This window comes from Salvelinus namaycush, unplaced genomic scaffold (genome assembly GCF_016432855.1).
Source record: "Salvelinus namaycush isolate Seneca unplaced genomic scaffold, SaNama_1.0 Scaffold28, whole genome shotgun sequence".
NCBI lineage: Eukaryota > Metazoa > Chordata > Actinopteri > Salmoniformes > Salmonidae > Salvelinus > Salvelinus namaycush.
Genome location: NW_024059674.1, coordinates 480,466 through 506,019, shown reverse-complemented (window position 1 = coordinate 506,019; position 25,554 = coordinate 480,466). Strand labels below are relative to the sequence as shown.

Genomic DNA, 25,554 nt, shown 5'->3' with positions numbered 1-25,554 from the left:
TCATTATAACCCATAATACCAACCTCTCTACAGGAGAGAGTCCTGGTAGTCTCATTATAACCCATAATACCAACCTATCTCTACAGGTGAGAGTCTGGTAGTCTCATTATAACCCATAATACCAACCTATCTCTAAGGTGAGAGTCCTGGTAGTCTCATTATAACCCATAATACCAACCTATCTCTACAGGTGAGAGTCCTGGTAGTCTCATTATAACCCATAATACCAACCTATCTCTACAGGAGAGTCCTGGTTACCAACTATCTCTACAGGAGAGAGTCCTGGTAGTCTCATTATAACCCATAATACCAACCTATCTCTACAGGAGAGAGTCCTGGTAGTCTCATTATAACCCATAATACCAACCTATCTCTACAGGTGAGAGTCCGGTAGTCTCATTATAACCCATATACCAACCTTCTCTACAGGAGAGAGTTCTGGTAGTCCTTTATAGACTCACAATACCACTACTATCTCTACAGAGAGAGTCCGCCATGGCTTGGTTAGTCTCATATAGATCACCCTGTCAACAGAAAACCATTCAACTATAGCCTGTTCATTTTGCTGTGTTTAAAATGGCACCCTGTCAACAGAAAACCATTCAACTATAGCCTGTTCATTTGGCTGTGTTTTAAAATGGCACCCTGTCAACAGAAAACCATTCAACTATAGCCTGTTCATTTGGCTGTGTTTTAAAATGGCACCCTGTCAACAGAAAACCATTCAACTATAGCCTGTTCATTTGGCTGTGTTTTAAAATGGCACCCTGTCAACATACAAACCATTCAACTATAGCCTGTTCATTTGGCTGTGTTTTAAAATGGCACCCTGTCAACAGAAAACCATTCAACTATAGCCTGTTCATTTGGCTGTGTTTTAAAATGGCACCCTGTCAACAGAAAACCATTCAACTATAGCCTGTTCATTTGGCTGTGTTTTAAAATGGCACCCTGTCAACAGAAAACCATTCAACTATAGCCTGTTCATTTGGCTGTGTTTTAAAATGGCACCCTGTCAACAGAAAACCATTCAACTATAGCCTGTTCATTTGGCTGTGTTTTAAAATGGCACCCTGTCAACAGAAAACCATTCAACTATAGCCTGTTCATTTGGCTGTGTTTTAAAATGGCACCCTGTCAACAGAAAACCATTCAACTATAGCCTGTTCATTTGGCTGTGTTTTAAAATGGCACCCTGTCAACAGAAAACCATTCAACTATAGCCTGTTCATTTGGCTGGGTTTTAAAATGGCACCCTGTCAACAGAAAACCATTCAACTATAGCCTGTTCATTTGGCTGGGTTTTAAAATGGCACCCTGTCAACAGAAAACCATTCAACTATAGCCTGTTCATTTGGCTGGGTTTTAAAATGGCACCCTGTCAACAGAAAAACATTCAACTATAGCCTGTTCATTTGGCTGTGTTTTAAAATGGCACCCTGTCAACAGAAAACCATTCAACTATAGCCTGTTCATTTGGCTGTGTTTTAAAATGGCACCCTGTCAACAGAAAACCATTCAACTATAGCCTGTTCATTTGGCTGTGTTTTAAAATGGCACCCTGTCAACAGAAAACCATTCAACTATAGCCTGTTCATTTGGCTGTGTTTTAAAATGGCACCCTGTCAACAGAAAAACATTCAACTATAGCCTGTTCATTTGGCTGTGTTTTAAAATGGCACCCTGTCAACAGAAAACCATTCAACTATAGCCTGTTCATTTGGCTGTGTTTTAAAATGGCACCCTGTCAACAGAAAACCATTCAACTATAGCCTGTTCATTTGGCTGTGTTTTAAAATGGCACCCTGTCAACAGAAAACCATTCAACTATAGCCTGTTCATTTGGCTGTGTTTTAAAATGGCACCCTGTCAACAGAAAACCATTCAACTATAGCCTGTTCATTTGGCTGTGTTTTAAAATGGCACCCTGTCAACAGAAAACCATTCAACTATAGCCTGTTCATTTGGCTGGGTTTTAAAATGGCACCCTGTCAACAGAAAACCATTCAACTATAGCCTGTTCATTTGGCTGTGTTTTAAAATGGCACCCTGTCAACAGAAAACCATTCAACTATAGCCTGTTCATTTGGCTGTGTTTTAAAATGGCACCCTGTCAACAGAAAACCATTCAACTATAGCCTGTTCATTTGGCTGTGTTTTAAAATGGCACCCTGTCAACAGAAAACCATTCAACTATAGCCTGTTCATTTGGCTGTGTTTTAAAATGGCACCCTGTCAACAGAAAACCATTCAACTATAGCCTGTTCATTTGGCTGTGTTTTAAAATGGCACCCTGTCAACAGAAAACCATTCAACTATAGCCTGTTCATTTGGCTGTGTTTTAAAATGGCACCCTGTCAACAGAAAACCATTCAACTATAGCCTGTTCATTTGGCTGTGTTTTAAAATGGCACCCTGTCAACAGAAAACCATTCAACTATAGCCTGTTCATTTGGCTGTGTTTTAAAATGGCACCCTGTCAACAGAAAACCATTCAACTATAGCCTGTTCATTTGGCTGTGTTTTAAAATGGCACCCTGTCAACAGAAAACCATTCAACTATAGCCTGTTCATTTGGCTGTGTTTTAAAATGGCACCCTGTCAACAGAAAACCATTCAACTATAGCCTGTTCATTTGGCTGTGTTTTAAAATGGCACCCTGTTTAAAATGGCACCCTGTCAACAGAAAACCATTCAACTATAGCCTGTTCATTTGGCTGTGTTTTAAAATGGCACCCTGTCAACAGAAAACCATTCAACTATAGCCTGTTCATTTGGCTGTGTTTTAAAATGGCACCCTGTCAACAGAAAACCATTCAACTATAGCCTGTTCATTTGGCTGTGTTTTAAAATGGCACCCTGTCAACAGAAAACCATTCAACTATAGCCTGTTCATTTGGCTGTGTTTTAAAATGGCACCCTGTCAACAGAAAACCATTCAACTATAGCCTGTTCATTTGGCTGTGTTTTAAAATGGCACCCTGTCAACAGAAAACCATTCAACTATAGCCTGTTCATTTGGCTGTGTTTTAAAATGGCACCCTGTCAACAGAAAACCATTCAACTATAGCCTGTTCATTTGGCTGTGTTTTAAAATGGCACCCTGTCAACAGAAAACCATTCAACTATAGCCTGTTCATTTGGCTGGGTTTTAAAATGGCACCCTGTCAACAGAAAACCATTCAACTATAGCCTGTTCATTTGGCTGTGTTTTAAAATGGCACCCTGTCAACAGAAAACCATTCAACTATAGCCTGTTCATTTGGCTGTGTTTTAAAATGGCACCCTGTCAACAGAAAACCATTCAACTATAGCCTGTTCATTTGGCTGTGTTTTAAAATGGCACCCTGTCAACAGAAAACCATTCAACTATAGCCTGTTCATTTGGCTGGGTTTTAAAATGGCACCCTGTCAACAGAAAACCATTCAACTATAGCCTGTTCATTTGGCTGGGTTTTAAAATGGCACCCTGTCAACAGAAAACCATTCAACTATAGCCTGTTCATTTGGCTGGGTTTTAAAATGGCACCCTGTCAACAGAAAACCATTCAACTATAGCCTGTTCATTTGGCTGTGTTTTAAAATGGCACCCTGTCAACAGAAAACCATTCAACTATAGCCTGTTCATTTGGCTGTGTTTTAAAATGGCACCCTGTCAACAGAAAACCATTCAACTATAGCCTGTTCATTTGGCTGTGTTTTAAAATGGCACCCTGTCAACAGAAAACCATTCAACTATAGCCTGTTCATTTGGCTGTGTTTTAAAATGGCACCCTGTCAACAGAAAACCATTCAACTATAGCCTGTTCATTTGGCTGTGTTTTAAAATGGCACCCTGTCAACAGAAAACCATTCAACTATAGCCTGTTCATTTGGCTGTGTTTTAAAATGGCACCCTGTCAACAGAAAACCATTCAACTATAGCCTGTTCATTTGGCTGTGTTTTAAAATGGCACCCTGTCAACAGAAAACCATTCAACTATAGCCTGTTCATTTGGCTGTGTTTTAAAATGGCACCCTGTCAACAGAAAACCATTCAACTATAGCCTGTTCATTTGGCTGTGTTTTAAAATGGCACCCTGTCAACAGAAAACCATTCAACTATAGCCTGTTCATTTGGCTGTGTTTTAAAATGGCACCCTGTCAACAGAAAACCATTCAACTATAGCCTGTTCATTTGGCTGTGTTTTAAAATGGCACCCTGTCAACAGAAAACCATTCAACTATAGCCTGTTCATTTGGCTGGGTTTTAAAATGGCACCCTGTCAACAGAAAACCATTCAACTATAGCCTGTTCATTTGGCTGGGTTTTAAAATGGCACCCTGTCAACAGAAAACCATTCAACTATAGCCTGTTCATTTGGCTGTGTTTTAAAATGGCACCCTGTCAACAGAAAACCATTCAACTATAGCCTGTTCATTTGGCTGTGTTTTAAAATGGCACCCTGTCAACAGAAAACCATTCAACTATAGCCTGTTCATTTGGCTGTGTTTTAAAATGGCACCCTGTCAACAGAAAACCATTCAACTATAGCCTGTTCATTTGGCTGGGTTTTAAAATGGCACCCTGTCAACAGAAAACCATTCAACTATAGCCTGTTCATTTGGCTGGGTTTTAAAATGGCACCCTGTCAACAGAAAACCATTCAACTTCTAGCCTGTTCATTTGGCTGTGTTTTAAAATGGCACCCTGTCAACAGAAAACCATTCAACTATAGCCTGTTCATTTGGCTGTGTTTTAAAATGGCACCCTGTCAACAGAAAACCATTCAACTATAGCCTGTTCATTTGGCTGTGTTTTAAAATGGCACCCTGTCAACAGAAAACCATTCAACTATAGCCTGTTCATTTGGCTGTGTTTTAAAATGGCACCCTGTCAACAGAAAACCATTCAACTATAGCCTGTTCATTTGGCTGTGTTTTAAAATGGCACCCTGTCAACAGAAAACCATTCAACTATAGCCTGTTCATTTGGCTGTGTTTTAAAATGGCACCCTGTCAACAGAAAACCATTCAACTATAGCCTGTTCATTTGGCTGTGTTTTAAAATGGCACCCTGTCAACAGAAAACCATTCAACTACAGCCTGTTCATTTGGCTGTGTTTTAAAATGGCACCCTGTCAACAGAAAACCATTCAACTATAGCCTGTTCATTTGGCTGGGTTTTAAAATGGCACCCTGTCAACAGAAAACCATTCAACTATAGCCTGTTCATTTGGCTGTGTTTTAAAATGGCACCCTGTCAACAGAAAACCATTCAACTATAGCCTGTTCATTTGGCTGTGTTTTAAAATGGCACCCTGTCAACAGAAAACCATTCAACTATAGCCTGTTCATTTGGCTGGGTTTTAAAATGGCACCCTGTCAACAGAAAACCATTCAACTATAGCCTGTTCATTTGGCTGGGTTTTAAAATGGCACCCTGTCAACAGAAAACCATTCAACTATAGCCTGTTCATTTGGCTGGGTTTTAAAATGGCACCCTGTCAACAGAAAACCATTCAACTATAGCCTGTTCATTTGGCTGGGTTTTAAAATGGCACCCTGTCAACAGAAAACCATTCAACTATAGCCTGTTCATTTGGCTGGGTTTTAAAATGGCACCCTGTCAACAGAAAACCATTCAACTATAGCCTGTTCATTTGGCTGTGTTTTAAAATGGCACCCTGTCAACAGAAAACCATTCAACTATAGCCTGTTCATTTGGCTGGGTTTTAAAATGGCACCCTGTCAACAGAAAACCATTCAACTATAGCCTGTTCATTTGGCTGTGTTTTAAAATGGCACCCTGTCAACAGAAAACCATTCAACTATAGCCTGTTCATTTGGCTGTGTTTTAAAATGGCACCCTGTCAACAGAAAACCATTCAACTATAGCCTGTTCATTTGGCTGTGTTTTAAAATGGCACCCTGTCAACAGAAAACCATTCAACTATAGCCTGTTCATTTGGCTGTGTTTTAAAATGGCACCCTGTCAACAGAAAACCATTCAACTATAGCCTGTTCATTTGGCTGTGTTTTAAAATGGCACCCTGTCAACAGAAAACCATTCAACTATAGCCTGTTCATTTGGCTGTGTTTTAAAATGGCACCCTGTCAACAGAAAACCATTCAACTATAGCCTGTTCATTTGGCTGGGTTTTAAAATGGCACCCTGTCAACAGAAAACCATTCAACTATAGCCTGTTCATTTGGCTGGGTTTTAAAATGGCACCCTGTCAACAGAAAACCATTCAACTATAGCCTGTTCATTTGGCTGGGTTTTAAAATGGCACCCTGTCAACAGAAAACCATTCAACTATAGCCTGTTCATTTGGCTGTGTTTTAAAATGGCACCCTGTCAACAGAAAACCATTCAACTATAGCCTGTTCATTTGGCTGTGTTTTAAAATGGCACCCTGTCAACAGAAAACCATTCAACTATAGCCTGTTCATTTGGCTGTGTTTTAAAATGGCACCCTGTCAACAGAAAACCATTCAACTATAGCCTGTTCATTTGGCTGTGTTTTAAAATGGCACCCTGTCAACAGAAAACCATTCAACTATAGCCTGTTCATTTGGCTGTGTTTTAAAATGGCACCCTGTCAACAGAAAACCATTCAACTATAGCCTGTTCATTTGGCTGGGTTTTAAAATGGCACCCTGTCAACAGAAAACCATTCAACTATAGCCTGTTCATTTGGCTGGGTTTTAAAATGGCACCCTGTCAACAGAAAACCATTCAACTATAGCCTGTTCATTTGGCTGGGTTTTAAAATGGCACCCTGTCAACAGAAAACCATTCAACTATAGCCTGTTCATTTGGCTGGGTTTTAAAATGGCACCCTGTCAACAGAAAACCATTCAACTATAGCCTGTTCATTTGGCTGTGTTTTAAAATGGCACCCTGTCAACAGAAAACCATTCAACTATAGCCTGTTCATTTGGCTGTGTTTTAAAATGGCACCCTGTCAACAGAAAACCATTCAACTATAGCCTGTTCATTTGGCTGTGTTTTAAAATGGCACCCTGTCAACAGAAAACCATTCAACTATAGCCTGTTCATTTGGCTGTGTTTTAAAATGGCACCCTGTCAACAGAAAACCATTCAACTATAGCCTGTTCATTTGGCTGTGTTTTAAAATGGCACCCTGTCAACAGAAAACCATTCAACTATAGCCTGTTCATTTGGCTGTGTTTTAAAATGGCACCCTGTCAACAGAAAACCATTCAACTATAGCCTGTTCATTTGGCTGTGTTTTAAAATGGCACCCTGTCAACAGAAAACCATTCAACTATAGCCTGTTCATTTGGCTGTGTTTTAAAATGGCACCCTGTCAACAGAAAACCATTCAACTATAGCCTGTTCATTTGGCTGTGTTTTAAAATGGCACCCTGTCAACAGAAAACCATTCAACTATAGCCTGTTCATTTGGCTGTGTTTTAAAATGGCACCCTGTCAACAGAAAACCATTCAACTATAGCCTGTTCATTTGGCTGTGTTTTAAAATGGCACCCTGTCAACAGAAAACCATTCAACTATAGCCTGTTCATTTGGCTGTGTTTTAAAATGGCACCCTGTCAACAGAAAACCATTCAACTATAGCCTGTTCATTTGGCTGTGTTTTAAAATGGCACCCTGTCAACAGAAAACCATTCAACTATAGCCTGTTCATTTGGCTGTGTTTTAAAATGGCACCCTGTCAACAGAAAACCATTCAACTACAGCCTGTTCATTTGGCTGGGTTTTAAAATGGCACCCTGTCAACAGAAAACCATTCAACTATAGCCTGTTCATTTGGCTGTGTTTTAAAATGGCACCCTGTCAACAGAAAACCATTCAACTATAGCCTGTTCATTTGGCTGTGTTTTAAAATGGCACCCTGTCAACAGAAAACCATTCAACTATAGCCTGTTCATTTGGCTGTGTTTTAAAATGGCACCCTGTCAACAGAAAACCATTCAACTATAGCCTGTTCATTTGGCTGTGTTTTAAAATGGCACCCTGTCAACAGAAAACCATTCAACTATAGCCTGTTCATTTGGCTGTGTTTTAAAATGGCACCCTGTCAACAGAAAACCATTCAACTATAGCCTGTTCATTTGGCTGGGTTTTAAAATGGCACCCTGTCAACAGAAAACCATTCAACTATAGCCTGTTCATTTGGCTGGGTTTTAAAATGGCACCCTGTCAACAGAAAACCATTCAACTATAGCCTGTTCATTTGGCTGGGTTTTAAAATGGCACCCTGTCAACAGAAAACCATTCAACTATAGCCTGTTCATTTGGCTGGGTTTTAAAATGGCACCCTGTCAACAGAAAACCATTCAACTATAGCCTGTTCATTTGGCTGGGTTTTAAAATGGCACCCTGTCAACAGAAAACCATTCAACTATAGCCTGTTCATTTGGCTGGGTTTTAAAATGGCACCCTGTCAACAGAAAACCATTCAACTATAGCCTGTTCATTTGGCTGGGTTTTAAAATGGCACCCTGTCAACAGAAAACCATTCAACTATAGCCTGTTCATTTGGCTGTGTTTTAAAATGGCACCCTGTCAACAGAAAACCATTCAACTATAGCCTGTTCATTTGGCTGTGTTTTAAAATGGCACCCTGTCAACAGAAAACCATTCAACTATAGCCTGTTCATTTGGCTGTGTTTTAAAATGGCACCCTGTCAACAGAAAACCATTCAACTATAGCCTGTTCATTTGGCTGTGTTTTAAAATGGCACCCTGTCAACAGAAAACCATTCAACTATAGCCTGTTCATTTGGCTGTGTTTTAAAATGGCACCCTGTCAACAGAAAACCATTCAACTATAGCCTGTTCATTTGGCTGTGTTTTAAAATGGCACCCTGTCAACAGAAAACCATTCAACTATAGCCTGTTCATTTGGCTGGGTTTTAAAATGGCACCCTGTCAACAGAAAACCATTCAACTATAGCCTGTTCATTTGGCTGGGTTTTAAAATGGCACCCTGTCAACAGAAAACCATTCAACTATAGCCTGTTCATTTGGCTGGGTTTTAAAATGGCACCCTGTCAACAGAAAACCATTCAACTATAGCCTGTTCATTTGGCTGTGTTTTAAAATGGCACCCTGTCAACAGAAAACCATTCAACTATAGCCTGTTCATTTGGCTGGGTTTTAAAATGGCACCCTGTCAACAGAAAACCATTCAACTATAGCCTGTTCATTTGGCTGGGTTTTAAAATGGCACCCTGTCAACAGAAAACCATTCAACTATAGCCTGTTCATTTGGCTGTGTTTTAAAATGGCACCCTGTCAACAGAAAACCATTCAACTATAGCCTGTTCATTTGGCTGGGTTTTAAAATGGCACCCTGTCAACAGAAAACCATTCAACTATAGCCTGTTCATTTGGCTGTGTTTTAAAATGGCACCCTGTCAACAGAAAACCATTCAACTATAGCCTGTTCATTTGGCTGTGTTTTAAAATGGCACCCTGTCAACAGAAAACCATTCAACTATAGCCTGTTCATTTGGCTGTGTTTTAAAATGGCACCCTGTCAACAGAAAACCATTCAACTATAGCCTGTTCATTTGGCTGTGTTTTAAAATGGCACCCTGTCAACAGAAAACCATTCAACTATAGCCTGTTCATTTGGCTGTGTTTTAAAATGGCACCCTGTCAACAGAAAACCATTCAACTATAGCCTGTTCATTTGGCTGGGTTTTAAAATGGCACCCTGTCAACAGAAAACCATTCAACTATAGCCTGTTCATTTGGCTGGGTTTTAAAATGGCACCCTGTCAACAGAAAACCATTCAACTATAGCCTGTTCATTTGGCTGGGTTTTAAAATGGCACCCTGTCAACAGAAAACCATTCAACTATAGCCTGTTCATTTGGCTGGGTTTTAAAATGGCACCCTGTCAACAGAAAACCATTCAACTATAGCCTGTTCATTTGGCTGGGTTTTAAAATGGCACCCTGTCAACAGAAAACCATTCAACTATAGCCTGTTCATTTGGCTGGGTTTTAAAATGGCACCCTGTCAACAGAAAACCATTCAACTATAGCCTGTTCATTTGGCTGGGTTTTAAAATGGCACCCTGTCAACAGAAAACCATTCAACTATAGCCTGTTCATTTGGCTGGGTTTTAAAATGGCACCCTGTCAACAGAAAACCATTCAACTATAGCCTGTTCATTTGGCTGGGTTTTAAAATGGCACCCTGTCAACAGAAAACCATTCAACTATAGCCTGTTCATTTGGCTGTGTTTTAAAATGGCACCCTGTCAACAGAAAACCATTCAACTATAGCCTGTTCATTTGGCTGTGTTTTAAAATGGCACCCTGTCAACAGAAAACCATTCAACTATAGCCTGTTCATTTGGCTGTGTTTTAAAATGGCACCCTGTCAACAGAAAACCATTCAACTATAGCCTGTTCATTTGGCTGGGTTTTAAAATGGCACCCTGTCAACAGAAAACCATTCAACTATAGCCTGTTCATTTGGCTGGGTTTTAAAATGGCACCCTGTCAACAGAAAACCATTCAACTACAGCCTGTTCATTTGGCTGTGTTTTAAAATGGCACCCTGTCAACAGAAAACCATTCAACTATAGCCTGTTCATTTGGCTGTGTTTTAAAATGGCACCCTGTCAACAGAAAACCATTCAACTATAACCTGTTCATTTGGCTGTGTTTTAAAATGGCACCCTGTCAACAGAAAACCATTCAACTATAGCCTGTTCATTTGGCTGTGTTTTAAAATGGCACCCTGTCAACAGAAAACCATTCAACTATAACCTGTTCATTTGGCTGTGTTTTAAAATGGCACCCTGTCAACAGAAACCATTCAACTATAACCTGTTCATTTGGCTGTGTTTTAAAATGGCACCCTGTCAACAGAAAACCATTCAACTATAGCCTGTTCATTTGGCTGTGTTTTAAAATGGCACCCTGTCAACAGAAAACCATTCAACTATAGCCTGTTCATTTGGCTGTGTTTTAAAATGGCACCCTGTCAACAGAAAACCATTCAACTACAGCCTGTTCATTTGGCTGGGTTTTAAAATGGCACCCTGTCAACAGAAAACCATTCAACTATAGCCTGTTCATTTGGCTGGGTTTTAAAATGGCACCCTGTCAACAGAAAAACATTCAACTACAGCCTGTTCATTTGGCTGTGTTTTAAAATGGCACCCTGTCAACAGAAAACCATTCAACTATAGCCTGTTCATTTGGCTGGGTTTTAAAATGGCACCCTGTCAACAGAAAACCATTCAACTATAGCCTGTTCATTTGGCTGGGTTTTAAAATGGCACCCTGTCAACAGAAAACCATTCAACTATAGCCTGTTCATTTGGCTGCGTTTTAAAATGGCACCCTGTCAACAGAAAACCATTCAACTATAGCCTGTTCATTTGGCTGTGTTTTAAAATGGCACCCTGTCAACAGAAAACCATTCAACTATAGCCTGTTCATTTGGCTGTGTTTTAAAATGGCACCCTGTCAACAGAAAACCATTCAACTATAGCCTGTTCATTTGGCTGTGTTTTAAAATGGCACCCTGTCAACAGAAAACCATTCAACTATAGCCTGTTCATTTGGCTGTGTTTTAAAATGGCACCCTGTCAACAGAAAACCATTCAACTACAGCCTGTTCATTTGGCTGGGTTTTAAAATGGCACCCTGTCAACAGAAAACCATTCAACTATAGCCTGTTCATTTGGCTGGGTTTTAAAATGGCACCCTGTCAACAGAAAACCATTCAACTATAGCCTGTTCATTTGGCTGCGTTTTAAAATGGCACCCTGTCAACAGAAAACCATTCAACTATAGCCTGTTCATTTGGCTGTGTTTTAAAATGGCACCCTGTCAACAGAAAACCATTCAACTATAGCCTGTTCATTTGGCTGGGTTTTAAAACGGCACCCTGTCAACAGAAAACCATTCAACTATAGCCTGTTCATTTGGCTGTGTTTTAAAATGGCACCCTGTCAACAGAAAACCATTCAACTATAGCCTGTTCATTTGGCTGTGTTTTAAAATGGCACCCTGTCAACAGAAAACCATTCAACTATAGCCTGTTCATTTGGCTGTGTTTTAAAATGGCACCCTGTCAACAGAAAACCATTCAACTATAGCCTGTTCATTTGGCTGGGTTTTAAAATGGCACCCTGTCAACAGAAAACCATTCAACTATAGCCTGTTCATTTGGCTGGGTTTTAAAATGGCACCCTGTCAACAGAAAACCATTCAACTATAGCCTGTTCATTTGGCTGGGTTTTAAAATGGCACCCTGTCAACAGAAAACCATTCAACTATAGCCTGTTCATTTGGCTGGGTTTTAAAATGGCACCCTGTCAACAGAAAACCATTCAACTATAGCCTGTTCATTTGGCTGGGTTTTAAAATGGCACCCTGTCAACAGAAAACCATTCAACTATAGCCTGTTCATTTGGCTGTGTTTTAAAATGGCACCCTGTCAACAGAAAACCATTCAACTATAGCCTGTTCATTTGGCTGGGTTTTAAAATGGCACCCTGTCAACAGAAAACCATTCAACTATAGCCTGTTCATTTGGCTGGGTTTTAAAATGGCACCCTGTCAACAGAAAACCATTCAACTATAGCCTGTTCATTTGGCTGGGTTTTAAAATGACACCCTGTCAACAGAAAACCATTCAACTATAGCCTGTTCATTTGGCTGGGTTTTAAAATGGCACCCTGTCAACAGAAAACCATTCAACTATAGCCTGTTCATTTGGCTGTGTTTTAAAATGGCACCCTGTCAACAGAAAACCATTCAACTATAGCCTGTTCATTTGGCTGGGTTTTAAAATGGCACCCTGTCAACAGAAAACCATTCAACTATAGCCTGTTCATTTGGCTGGGTTTTAAAATGGCACCCTGTCAACAGAAAACCATTCAACTATAGCCTGTTCATTTGGCTGGGTTTTAAAATGGCACCCTGTCAACAGAAAACCATTCAACTACAGCCTGTTCATTTGGCTGTGTTTTAAAATGGCACCCTGTCAACAGAAAACCATTCAACTATAGCCTGTTCATTTGGCTGTGTTTTAAAATGGCACCCTGTCAACAGAAAACCATTCAACTATAACCTGTTCATTTGGCTGTGTTTTAAAATGGCACCCTGTCAACAGAAAACCATTCAACTATAGCCTGTTCATTTGGCTGTGTTTTAAAATGGCACCCTGTCAACAGAAAACCATTCAACTATAACCTGTTCATTTGGCTGTGTTTTAAAATGGCACCCTGTCAACAGAAACCATTCAACTATAACCTGTTCATTTGGCTGTGTTTTAAAATGGCACCCTGTCAACAGAAAACCATTCAACTATAGCCTGTTCATTTGGCTGTGTTTTAAAATGGCACCCTGTCAACAGAAAACCATTCAACTACAGCCTGTTCATTTGGCTGTGTTTTAAAATGGCACCCTGTCAACAGAAAACCATTCAACTATAGCCTGTTCATTTGGCTGTGTTTTAAAATGGCACCCTGTCAACAGAAAACCATTCAACTATAGCCTGTTCATTTGGCTGTGTTTTAAAATGGCACCCTGTCAACAGAAAACCATTCAACTACAGCCTGTTCATTTGGCTGGGTTTTAAAATGGCACCCTGTCAACAGAAAACCATTCAACTATAGCCTGTTCATTTGGCTGGGTTTTAAAATGGCACCCTGTCAACAGAAAACCATTCAACTATAGCCTGTTCATTTGGCTGGGTTTTAAAATGGCACCCTGTCAACAGAAAACCATTCAACTATAGCCTGTTCATTTGGCTGGGTTTTAAAATGGCACCCTGTCAACAGAAAACCATTCAACTATAGCCTGTTCATTTGGCTGCGTTTTAAAATGGCACCCTGTCAACAGAAAACCATTCAACTATAGCCTGTTCATTTGGCTGTGTTTTAAAATGGCACCCTGTCAACAGAAAACCATTCAACTATAGCCTGTTCATTTGGCTGGGTTTTAAAATGGCACCCTGTCAACAGAAAACCATTCAACTATAGCCTGTTCATTTGGCTGGGTTTTAAAATGGCACCCTGTCAACAGAAAACCATTCAACTATAGCCTGTTCATTTGGCTGCGTTTTAAAATGGCACCCTGTCAACAGAAAACCATTCAACTATAGCCTGTTCATTTGGCTGTGTTTTTAAAATGGCACCCTGTCAACAGAAAACCATTCAACTATAGCCTGTTCATTTGGCTGTGTTTTAAAATGGCACCCTGTCAACAGAAAACCATTCAACTATAGCCTGTTCATTTGGCTGGGTTTTAAAACGGCACCCTGTCAACAGAAAACCATTCAACTATAGCCTGTTCATTTGGCTGTGTTTTTAAAACTGCACCCTGTCAACAGAAAACCATTAAACTATAACCCCTATATAGGGCTCTGTTCAAAGGTAGTGCCCTAAATAGGGAATAGCATGCCATTTGGGCGACGGACAATGTATTTGACCAATTCTTTAAACCCGTTCTCTTTTTTTTCACACAGCCAAGACCGGTGGCGGTGGTCCCTCTGCGTCAGGAGGACAGAGAAAACACCGGAAGAAACAACAGGTCAAACGTAAAACCAGAGTCAAAGAAGGCGAACGGAAGCGACCCAGAGCCAAGAGGTTTAACAACCGTCGCTGTTTTAAATGCGGAGAGGGATTCCCCCGGGAATATGAGCTGTTGCTCCACCTGCAGACACATCTGGACTACAGCTGCTACGCGTGTGGAGCACCGTTCAGCAACAAAGAGCTGCTGCAGAGACATCAGGAAGAGCACGCCGGTAAGAGAGACTGTGATGGAGACTCACGGCGGCTACGTCATGACTGTAACACTATTATATAGCCTTTCTGACGAGTTACTGGTGAATTCACCGTGAGTAGGGATGTGACGGCTACGTCACGACTGTCACACTATTATATAGCCTTTCTGACGGGTTACTGGTGAATTCACCGTGAGTAGGGATGTGCCTCAAATGACACCCTATTCCCTACATAGTGCACACTAGTGCCCATAGGCTCTTGTCATATGTAGTGCACTATATAGGGAATAGGGTACCGTTTGAGATACACTAACTGTGTGTTTGTTCCAGAGGAGAGTCTGGGTGTGTTCTCTGGTGAGGCGGCAGGTCCAACTACAGGACAGCAGCGGGGGAGAGGGAAGAGGACTCACCGATGTCCAACCTGTGGCAAAGAACTATCCGACGCCTCCAAGCTGAAGTTACACGTGAGAATCCACACCGGGGAGAAACCTTACCGTTGCTCCCTGTGCGGAAAGGGTTTCACTCAGCCAGGGAACCTGAAAACACACATGAAAACACACAGAGGTGAGAGAGGCTTTGGAAAGACGTTCAGCAACATATGCTGATGCTGTGGTCCACGTACAGTGTCTTCAGAAAGGATTCACACCACATTTTGTTGTGTTACAAGGTGGAATTCAAAATAGATTTCATTGTTTGTTTTTTTGTTGTTAATGATCTAGACAAAATACTCTAGTCAAAGTGAGAGAGAAATTCAAAGTGTAATTACTAACTTCACCATGCTCAAAGGGATATTCAATGTCTGTTTTTTTTTATTTTTACCCATCTACCAATAGGTGCCCTTCTATGCGAGGCATTGGAAAACCTCCCTGGTCTTTGTGGTTGAATGTGTGTTTGAAATTCGATGCTCGACTGAGGGACCTTACAGATAATTGTATGTGATGTGTATAGAGATGAGGTAGTCATTCAACAACCATGTTAAACACTATTAGTGTACACAGAGTGAGTCCATGTGACTTATTATGTGACTTGTTAAGCACATTGTTACTGCCTGAACTTATTTAGTCTTTCCACAACAAAGGGGCTGAACACTTAACTGACTCAAGACATTTCAGCTTTTCATTTTTAATGAATTTATAAGAATTTCTAAAAACATGACATCATTACTCTGACATTATGGGGTATCGTGTATCACACAAAATCTCACATGTATCCATTTTTTAATTCAGGCAGTAACACAACAACATGTGGGAAAAGTCGAGGGGGTGTGAATACTTCCTGGAGGCCCTGTACTGGAGGCCCTGTACTGGAGGCCCTGTACTGGAGGCCCTGTACTGGAGGCCCTGTACTGGAGGCCCTGTACTGGAGGCCCTGTACTGGAGGCCCTGTACTGAAGGCCCTGTACTGGAGGCCCTGTACTGGAGGCCCTGTACTGGAGGCCCTGTACTGAAGGCCCTGTACTGAAGGCCCTGTACTGAAGGCCCTGTACTGGAGGCCCTGTACTGGAGGCCCTGTACTGGAGGCCCTGTACTGAAGGCCCTGTACTGGAGGCCCTGTACTGGAGGCCCTGTACTGGAGGCCCTGTACTGGAGGCCCTGTACGGAAGGCCCTGTACGGAAGGCCCTGTACGGAAGGCCCTGTACGGAAGGCCCTGTACGGAAGGCCCTGTACGGAAGGCCCTGTACGGAAGGCCCTGTACTGAAGGCCCTGTACTGAAGGCCCTGTACTGGAGGCCCTGTACTGGAGGCCCTGTACTGGAGGGCCCTGTACGGAAGGCCCTGTACTGAAGGCCCTGTACGGAAGGCCCTGTACTGGAGGCCCTGTACTGTATGTTGAGGTGGTGATGGGATGATGGATATGAGGTTGAAAATGTTTTGAAAATGACCCTATCAGGTTTATGTGAAAATACAGCTCAACGTTGATATTTTCTCAGTGTCTTTTGGGGGGTTTGTGTATGCTGTTGTAAGAGTAGCTGGGGGCCAGTCTGTTTGTGCTAACATGCCAACTCCCTGTCCCTCATTGTCACAGCTGGGGGCCAGTCTGTTTGTGGTAACATGCCAACTCTCTGTCCCTCATTGTCACATCCAAACAATGACAGCAGTGGAGATCTGGAACAAAGGCTATGAACAGCTTATTGGTCTGAGGGACTTGACTTAACACTGGCCGTGTGTGTCTCAAATGGCACCCTATTCCCTACATAGTGCACTACTGTTTTAGAGCTCTAAGGGCCCTGTTCAAAGGTAGTGCACTATATAGGGCAGGGCTTTCCCAACCCTGTTCCTGGAGAGCTACCCTCCTGTAGATTTGAAATCTCTCCAGGAACAGGGTTGGAGTTAAAACCTACAGGAGGGTATCTCTCCAGGAACAGGGTTGGTGTTAAAACCTACAGGAGGGTATCTCTCCCGGAACAGGGTTGGATTTAAAACCTACATGAGGGTATATCTCCAGGAACAGGGTTGGAGTTAAAACCTACAGGAGGGTATCTCTCCAGGAACAGGGTTGGATTTAAAACCTACAGGAGGGTATCTCTCCAGGAACAGGTTTGGATTTAAAACCTACAGGAGGGTATCTCTCCAGGAACAGGGTCGGATTTAAAACCTACAGGAGGGTATCTCTCCAGGAACAGGGTTGGATTTAAAACCTACAGGAGGGTATCTCTCCAGGAACAGGGTTGGATTTAAAACCTACAGGAGGGTATCTCTCCAGGAACAGGGTTGGAGAGCCCTGATATAGGGGTCCGTTTTGGGGCCACAACCTAAATGTCGACCTTTTATCTTCCCTGCAGATGGGAACCCCAGTTTGTTGTCTGCTGGTGGGTCGGGTCCCTCTACATCAAGAGGTCCAGAACACCACCGAGAGAATCACACCGTCGCCGCAGCAGCAGCAGCTCAGGAGAACTTCAACTGTCCAGATCTATCGTCAGTACAGAAACACACGACGTCTCAGGACAGCGGAGAGAAGTCCTCTTTCTTCTGCTCGCTGTGCGGGGAGGAGTTCTCTGAGAAGACACAGTTAGAGGAACACCGGCTGGCTCACCTCAACAAGAAGCCTTTCCCCTGCCCTGACTGTGGCAAGAGGTTCCGCAGTAATTACTACGTTAAGATCCACATGCGAATGCACACCGGGGAGAGGCCTTACCAATGCGCTGAGTGTGGGAAGGGCTTCATCACAGAAGAAGGGCTGAAGAAGCACGAGAGCGCTCACCGGGGAGAGAGACCCCACCTCTGCCCCGAGTGCGGAAAGAGATTCAAGCAACAGTCCCAACTTACGTGTCACTTCCGTATGCACACCGGACAGAAGAGCCACCTCTGCTCCGTCTGTGGGAAGAGTTACTTCAGAGAATTTGACCTCAAGGTTCACCTCAGAGTCCACACGGGAGAGAAGCCCCATCAGTGTGAGGAGTGTGGGAAGAGTTTCTACTATCTACAGGGGCTCCGGCAGCACCAGAGGACCCACGCTCCCAAGCCCATCGGACCGACCCGCCAGCTAGGCAGGCCTAAGCAGTCGTCCAGCGCGGCGGACAACATGGACGTACCAAACCAATCACCCAGGACGGGAAGGCCCAGGCCAGCTCCTAGAGTAGAGAGACCCATGCCTCTACCCAGAGTGGAGAGACCCATGCCTCTAGGCCTACCTAGAGTTGAGAGTGATCTGGAGAGACCTCACTGGCAGTACTGGCACCTTTAAATGGGAAATCTTCCATTTCTGTTGTTGTTTGAACTAGAGGTCGACCGATTTATGATTTTTCAACGCTGATAAGATTATTGGAGGACCAAAACAAGCCGATACCGATTAATCGGACAATTTTTATATATACATATATATATATATATATATATATATATGAGTGTGGTAATATTTGTAATAATGTCAATTACAACAATGCTGAATGAACACTTATTTTAACTTAATATAATACATCAATAAAATCTATTTAGTCTCAAATAAATAATGAAACATCATCAATTTGGTTTAAATAATGCAAAAACACAGTGTTGGAGAAGAAAGTAAAAGTGCAATATGTGCCATGTAAGAAAGCTAACGTTTAAGTTCCTTGCTCAGAACATGAGAACATATGAAAGCTGGTGGTTCAGTATTCCCAGTTCTTCAATATTCCCAGTTAAGAAGTTTTAGGTTGTAGTTATTATAGGAATTATGACGTGTCGGCTATTTCTCTCTCTACCATTTGTATTTCATATACCTTTGACTATTGGATGTTCTAATAGGCACTTTAGTATTGCCAGGCTAATCTCAGGAGTTGATAGGCTTGAAGTCATAAACAGCGCTGTGCTAAGAGCTGCTGGAAAACGCAGTAAAGTTTGAATGAATGCTTACGAGCCTGATGCTGCCTACCACCGCTCATTCAGACTGCTCTATCAAATATCAAATCAGACTTAATTATAATATAATAAACACAGAAATACGAGCCTCAGGTCATTAATATGGTCAAATCCGGAAACTATCATTTAAAAAACAAAGCGTTTATTCTTTCAGTGAAATACAGAACCGTTCCGTATTTTATCGAACTGGTGGCATCCATAAGTCTAAATATTGCTGTTACATTGCACAACCTTCAATGTTATGTCATAATTATGCAAAATTCAGACAAATTAGTTCGCAACGAGCCAGGCGGCCCAAACTGTTGCATATACCCTTACTCTGCGTGCAATGAACGCAAGAGAAGTGACACAATTTCCCTAGTTAATATTGCCTGCTAACATTAATTTATTTTAACTAAATATGCAGGTTTAAAAATATATACTTCTGTGTATTGATTTTAAGAAAGGCATTGATGTTTATGGTTAGGTACATTCGTGCAATGGTTGTGCTTTTGTTAAATCATCACCCGTTTGGCGAGGTAGGCTGTGATTCGATGATAAATTAACAGGCACCGCATCGATTATATGCAATGCAGGACAAGCTAGTTAACCTAGTAATATCATCAACCATGTGTAGTTAACTAGTGATTATGTGAAGATTGCTTGTTTTTTATAAGAGAAGTTTAATGCTAGCTAGCTCCTTGCTGCACCCGCGTAACAGGTGGTCAGCCTGCCACGCAGTTTCCTCATGGAATTTAATGTAATCGGGCCATAATCGGCGTTCAAAAATGCTGATTATCGATTTGTTATGAAAACTTGAAAATCGGGCCCTAATTAACCCGGCCGACCTCTAGTTTGAACTGCAGATTCTGTCTTTAACCACTGCTACGTTGCGTACAACATTTAAGGCCACTTTCCCGGACACGGATTTCAGACTAGTTCTGCATTTAAATAGCATGTTCAATAGAGAAAGTGTTTGTTGCTCCATGGGTCTATGTATCACGTGTCTCGGAGTAGGAGTGCTGATCTAGGATCAGGTCCATGTAACCTTATTGGGATCTAAAAAGGTGAAGCTGACCATCAATCAGCACTCCTACTTTAAGATGCTTCATCCAGACGGCCTTTGGACTAGGCTTAATCTATATCTGCTTCATACAGACGGCCATTGGACTAGGCTTAATCTATATCTGCTTTATACAGACGGCCATTGGACTAGGCTTAATCTATATCTGCTTTATACAGACGGCCATTGGACTAGGCTTAATCTATATCTGCTTTATACAGACGGCCATTGGACTACATTTACATTTACATTTAAGTCATTTAGCAGACGCTCTTATCCAGAGCGACTTACAAATTGGGCTAGGCTTAATCTATATCTGCTTTATACAGACGGCCATTGGACTAGGCTTAATCTATATCTGCTTTATACAGACGGCCATTGGACTAGGCTTAATCTATATCTGCTTTATACAGACGGCCATTGGACTAGGCTTAATCTATATCTGCTTTATACAGACGGCCATTGGACTAGGCTTAATCTATATCTGCTTTATACAGACGGCCATTGGACTAGGCTTAATCTTCATACAGACGGCCATTGGACTAGGCTTAATCTATATCTGCTTTATACAGACGGCCATTGGACTAGGCTTAATCTATATCTGCTTTGTACAGACGGCCATTGGACTAGGCTTAATCTATATCTGCTTTGTACAGACGGCCATTGGACTAGGCTTAATCTTCATACAGACGACCATTGGACTAGGCTTAATCTATATCTGCTTTATACAGACGGCCATTGGACTAGGCTTAATCTATATCTGCTTTATACAGACAGCCATTGGACTAGGCTTAATCTTCATACAGACGGCCATTGGACTTGGCTTAATCTATATCCGGGAAAACAGACAGGTATATTATCTCTGTGGTTAATCTCACTACTTTTGTCTCGACTGTTAAAAGTAGTGGGAATTCATGTGCTCGCTAGCATCAAATCAAATTGTATTAGTCACACGCGCCGAATACAACGGGTGTAGATCTTACAGTGAAATGCTTACTGACAAGCCCTTAATCAACAATGAAGTTAAGAAAATACCTATAAAAATAAAAAAAAATGTTAAAATAACAAATATTTAAAGAGCAGCAGTAAAATAACAATAGCGGGGCTTTATACAGGGGGTTCCGTTGTTTATGTATGTTCCTCTTCTCCGATCCCCACCACAGTTATGAAAGATGGATGCTGGGCTCTGTTTGCCTTGAGAGATTCATTTGTAGAGGGTCCGCCCAACAAAAAAATAATAGATTTTCAAAATGATTTGTATGCTCTTTTCTTAGTTTAGACTGAGGAGGACCAAAAAACCAAGGTTCAGGCTGTTATGCCATCGTCAGTGGGAGTCCACACAGAGAGGTGCATTAGTCCTTTACGTTCAGCTTCTGGGAGCGGGTGAAAACCCAAGAAAGTGTTATTTTACGATTAAGATTTGTGATCAACGCCTTTTTTATGACCATCCGTTGAGTTGAGACGCTTGTCTGTTTTACACTAAATATACTATTGGAGTAACTTTTATTTTTTATTGTATGTCATATTACTCTGTTCAATTGTTTCTCATTCATAAGCACTTTAAATGTTTTATCTGAAGTTCTCGCAGACGGGTCTCGGTGTCTGTGTGGAATGTCACCACCTGATACAACAGTACCTGTGCACAGTAGTTGTCATGATTAAATAAATCGTTGCAATGATTTCAAAAACCAATCTCCATTTTTATTTTATTTAAACTTTGAAACTGCTGAGCTCAATAAGTGAAGAGTGTCTGTTTTAATCAGTAATCACTGATAAAATTGTTACTCTATTATGGTACTTTTGTTTGGAGGCAACTTCATGTCAGCCAGAGCACCTGGCTCATGCCGGGGAGGCAGCCCGCTTACAAAACTAATGCAATCACTTTTCACCTGGTTCAAACTCCTCCCACCGGTGTAACCCGGGCCAGATAAACAAACCCCCTCAGTGACAAGAGGTTGCCATGGGGACCTCCTGTGTGGTGCAGCGGTCTAAGGCACTGCATCGCAATGCTAGAAGTGTAACTACAGATCTGGGTTCGATCCCGGGCTGTGTATCAGCCAGCTGCGACCAGGAGACCCATGAGGCGGCGCAGAATTGGCCCAGCGTCGTCCGTGTTAGGAGAGGCTTTGGTCGGCTGGGATGTCCTTGTCCCATCGCTCTCTAGTGACTCCTATGGCGAGCCGGGCGCAATGCACACTCACATGGTCGCCAGTTGGACGGTGTTTCCTCAGACACGTTGGTGCGGGTGGCTTCCGGGTTAAGCGAGCAGTGTTTCAAGTAGCAGTGCGGCTTGGCGGGGTCTTGTTTTGAAGGACGCACGGCTCTCGACCTTGGCCTCTCCCGAGTCCGTACGGGAGTTGCAGCGATGGGACAAGACTGTAACTACCAATTGGAAATCACGAAATAGAGGAGAAAAAGGAGTAAAATAAATGAATAAGTTGCCATGTGGGGAATCGTAGCTCGTTGTATTAATGTCTTGTTTTGAGGTTTTTTGACTGATGTCATGTTTATGCTAATATGGCAAAAATTCACTAGCAAGCTAACCAACAACCATAACGATATATTTGTTTTCAATAAACATTTGGAGATTAAATATATTATACATGTTGTCAACAGTTTAATGCTAAGTACAAGTCGAAACTATGAAATGTTCGACTTGCTAACTTGTAGTTATACACCTGCTGTATTCAACGAATCAGCAAGTCGTAAATGTCTTCCTCGTTCTGACTAGCATGTGAACCAACATCAGCCAACTCTGTTTTCCCCATAGTTGCGCATGTGTTTGGTTTTGTTACTAAACAACCAACCCATCTATGCCTCTTAAGGGGAAGTAATCAGATAACATTACTGAGTTTGGGTAATCCTACTGAGTACAATTTTGGATCGGTAACAGATTACATTTAGAAAGTAACTTATCCAACCCTGTTTATATCATACTGTGCTGTATGTACACTACTGTACTGTAGACAAAGTCCCATTTGTTTGAACTCCAGAACAGATGGTGGCGCTAACGCGGATCGTCTGAGGAATCTAACCCGGAAGAAGAATCATACTAACGTTGATAGTTAGCTAGCTGGGTTATTTTGCAAGTGTGTGAAAATGTGTCCGATATTATTTGATACGGTTTAAAGTAGATTTTGATATTGCCAAACACGGACTGTAAACGTGGAACCAACGATGTTACCAAACCACAATTCCATATCCTTTTGTTATCGGGTCTAGGAAAGTAAGTTAGCTTGTTAGCTAAAGCCTAGCTTACTGACTCGCTGACTTAGCTAGTTTTCAAACAGTTCTGCATAGAAAGCAATTAGCTAAATAGCTAATGTGGACTCGTGGTGAACGGTCAGTGGAATGATGACGGTGATTTCAGAATACCTGCTATAGTTCAGTGCGCTAACTACATAATTCCTAGGAAGCTATAGAAGAATTCATGATGGATGAGGTGAGAAAGACTCATAGAGATAGATGGAGGACTAGCACCATTGAGGACGTTCACCATTTTGAAGTAATCAACTGGGTGGGACTTCCTGTGGGTTACGGAAGGATCTCATAATTCCATCCAGGTTATCAGGAAGGATCAGCCAATTAATTATATGTGTGAGCAAACGTTCCAACGCTGCAGGTGACAGTCAATTGCCAACCTTGGCTTTATATCTGTTCAAATAACACACTCCAGGTGGCAGTATGCACCCTTTCAGTTTGTTTACCAACTCATAGAAGTAGTAGAAGACTACTTCAAAATGGAGAGAGCCTCAATGGCGCTGCGCATGCTCTCAGAAACGCCATAATAGAACATATACAATGGTGCGTCCTCTATGGAATGACTGTAGCTAATGTTAGGTGGTTAATGCTAAACCAGTCTGGATGGCGTTGCCTAGAGCCCGTCGCATGCTTTCCAGTCGAAACAGCGCACATGTATTATGACGAACATTTGTGACGTTCGAGCACATTTTTTATTTTCTTGAGGCTGAAATGTGGTAGCTGAAGTCTACGCCCCTTCGTCGGTGATTGGTCAACAGTGTTACCAAATCTTTTGTATAACTAACCCAGTATAGACCAGAGCCTGTCGTTTCCGATGGGAGGAAATGTATCATAGTTTGCAGAACAAGCAAGGAAGTGGGCAGAGCCAAACGCTAGTGAGATCCTAGCATTTATTTGCATATTTGCGTTAGGTAACGTCTACTCTTAAGTGCGCGGGTGCTCAATACGTCCTTCTAAACAACGCCATGGAAACTTTGGCAAAGGGTAAAGTCTACAAAACGCAGTCCACTCTGTTACAGATTCTATTTTTGGAAACAGAATACTGAACGGAGATCAAATGTTTAATCGATGAGAACATTTTTCAGAATGTCGGCCAAAATCCATCTCACTCCATCTTCCACAGCCGGCCACTGGGTTTCCTCTCATCACCATATTTGGTAGTGTGGCAACGCCAACCGGATGCTTCACATTTACAGTGTTGCAAAAAGTAACCAATTGTCATAGTTGAGTAAAAGTAAAGATACCTTAATAGAAAATGACTCGTGAAAGTGAAAGTCACCCAGAAAGTATTTGGTTTTAAATATACTTAAGTATCAAAACTAACTGTAATTTCAAAAATATACTTATGTATACTAATGTACGGATAGCCAGGGGCACACTCCAACATTCAGACATCATTTACAAATGAAGCATGTGTTTAGTGACTCCACCAGATCAGAGACAGTAGGGATGACCAGGGATGTTCTCTGTTTAGTGAGTCCACCAGATCAGTGGCAGTAGGGATGACCAGGGATGTTCTCTGTTTAGTGACTCCACCAGATCAGAGACAGTAGGGATGACCAGGGATGTTCTCTGTTTAGTGAGTCCTCCAGATCAGAGGCAGTAGGGATGACCAGCGATGTTCTCTGTTTAGTGAGTCCACCAGATCAGTGGCAGTAGGGATGACCAGGGATGTTCTCTGTTTAGTGACTCCACCAGATCAGTGGCAGTAGGGATGACCAGGGATGTTCTCTGTTTAGTGACTCCACCAGATCAGAGACAGTAGGGATGACCAGGGATGTTCTCTGTTTAGTGAGTCCACCAGATCAGAGGCAGTAGGGATGACCAGCGATGTTCTCTGTTTAGTGACTCCACCAGATCAGTGGCAGTAGGTGATGACCAGGGATCTTCTCTGTTTAGTGACTCCACCAGATCAGAGACAGTAGGGATGACCAGGGATGTTCTCTGTTTAGTGACTCCACCAGATCAGAGACAGTAGGGATGACCAGGGATGTTCTCTGTTTAGTGACTCCACCAGATCAGAGGCAGTAGGGATGACCAGGGATGAATTGGACCATTTTCCTGTCCTGCTAAGCATTCAAAATGTAACAAGTACTTTTGGGCGTTAGGGAAAATGTATGGAGTAAAAAGTACATGATTTTCTTTAGGAATGTAGTGGAGTAAAAGTAAAAGTTTTGAAAAAT

At 41.9% G+C, this 25,554-nt stretch overlaps 2 protein-coding genes across 2 annotated transcripts in view; both read left to right on the top strand.

The window, feature by feature from the left end:
• The window catches only part of LOC120039567 (zinc finger protein 850-like), a 54,688-nt gene extending 35,979 nt beyond the window's left edge, over positions 1 to 18,709 (top strand). The window contains exons 9-11 of the mRNA XM_038984985.1: positions 14,474 to 14,752; positions 15,062 to 15,295; positions 17,514 to 18,709. Of these exons, the coding sequence (XP_038840913.1) occupies positions 14,474 to 14,752; positions 15,062 to 15,295; positions 17,514 to 18,415 (1,415 nt within the window). The 3' untranslated portion in view covers positions 18,416 to 18,709. The remainder of the gene's footprint in view (positions 1 to 14,473; positions 14,753 to 15,061; positions 15,296 to 17,513) is intronic.
• A 987-nt stretch (positions 18,710 to 19,696) lies between these two features.
• Positions 19,697 to 21,139, top strand: LOC120039564. The gene is made up of 2 exons (XM_038984979.1): positions 19,697 to 20,623; positions 20,657 to 21,139. Exons 1-2 carry the CDS (start codon positions 20,151 to 20,153, stop codon positions 21,084 to 21,086), a joined length of 903 nt encoding a protein of 300 aa, XP_038840907.1. The 5' UTR covers positions 19,697 to 20,150; the 3' UTR covers positions 21,087 to 21,139.
• Positions 21,140 to 25,554: the final 4,415 nt, after the last annotated feature.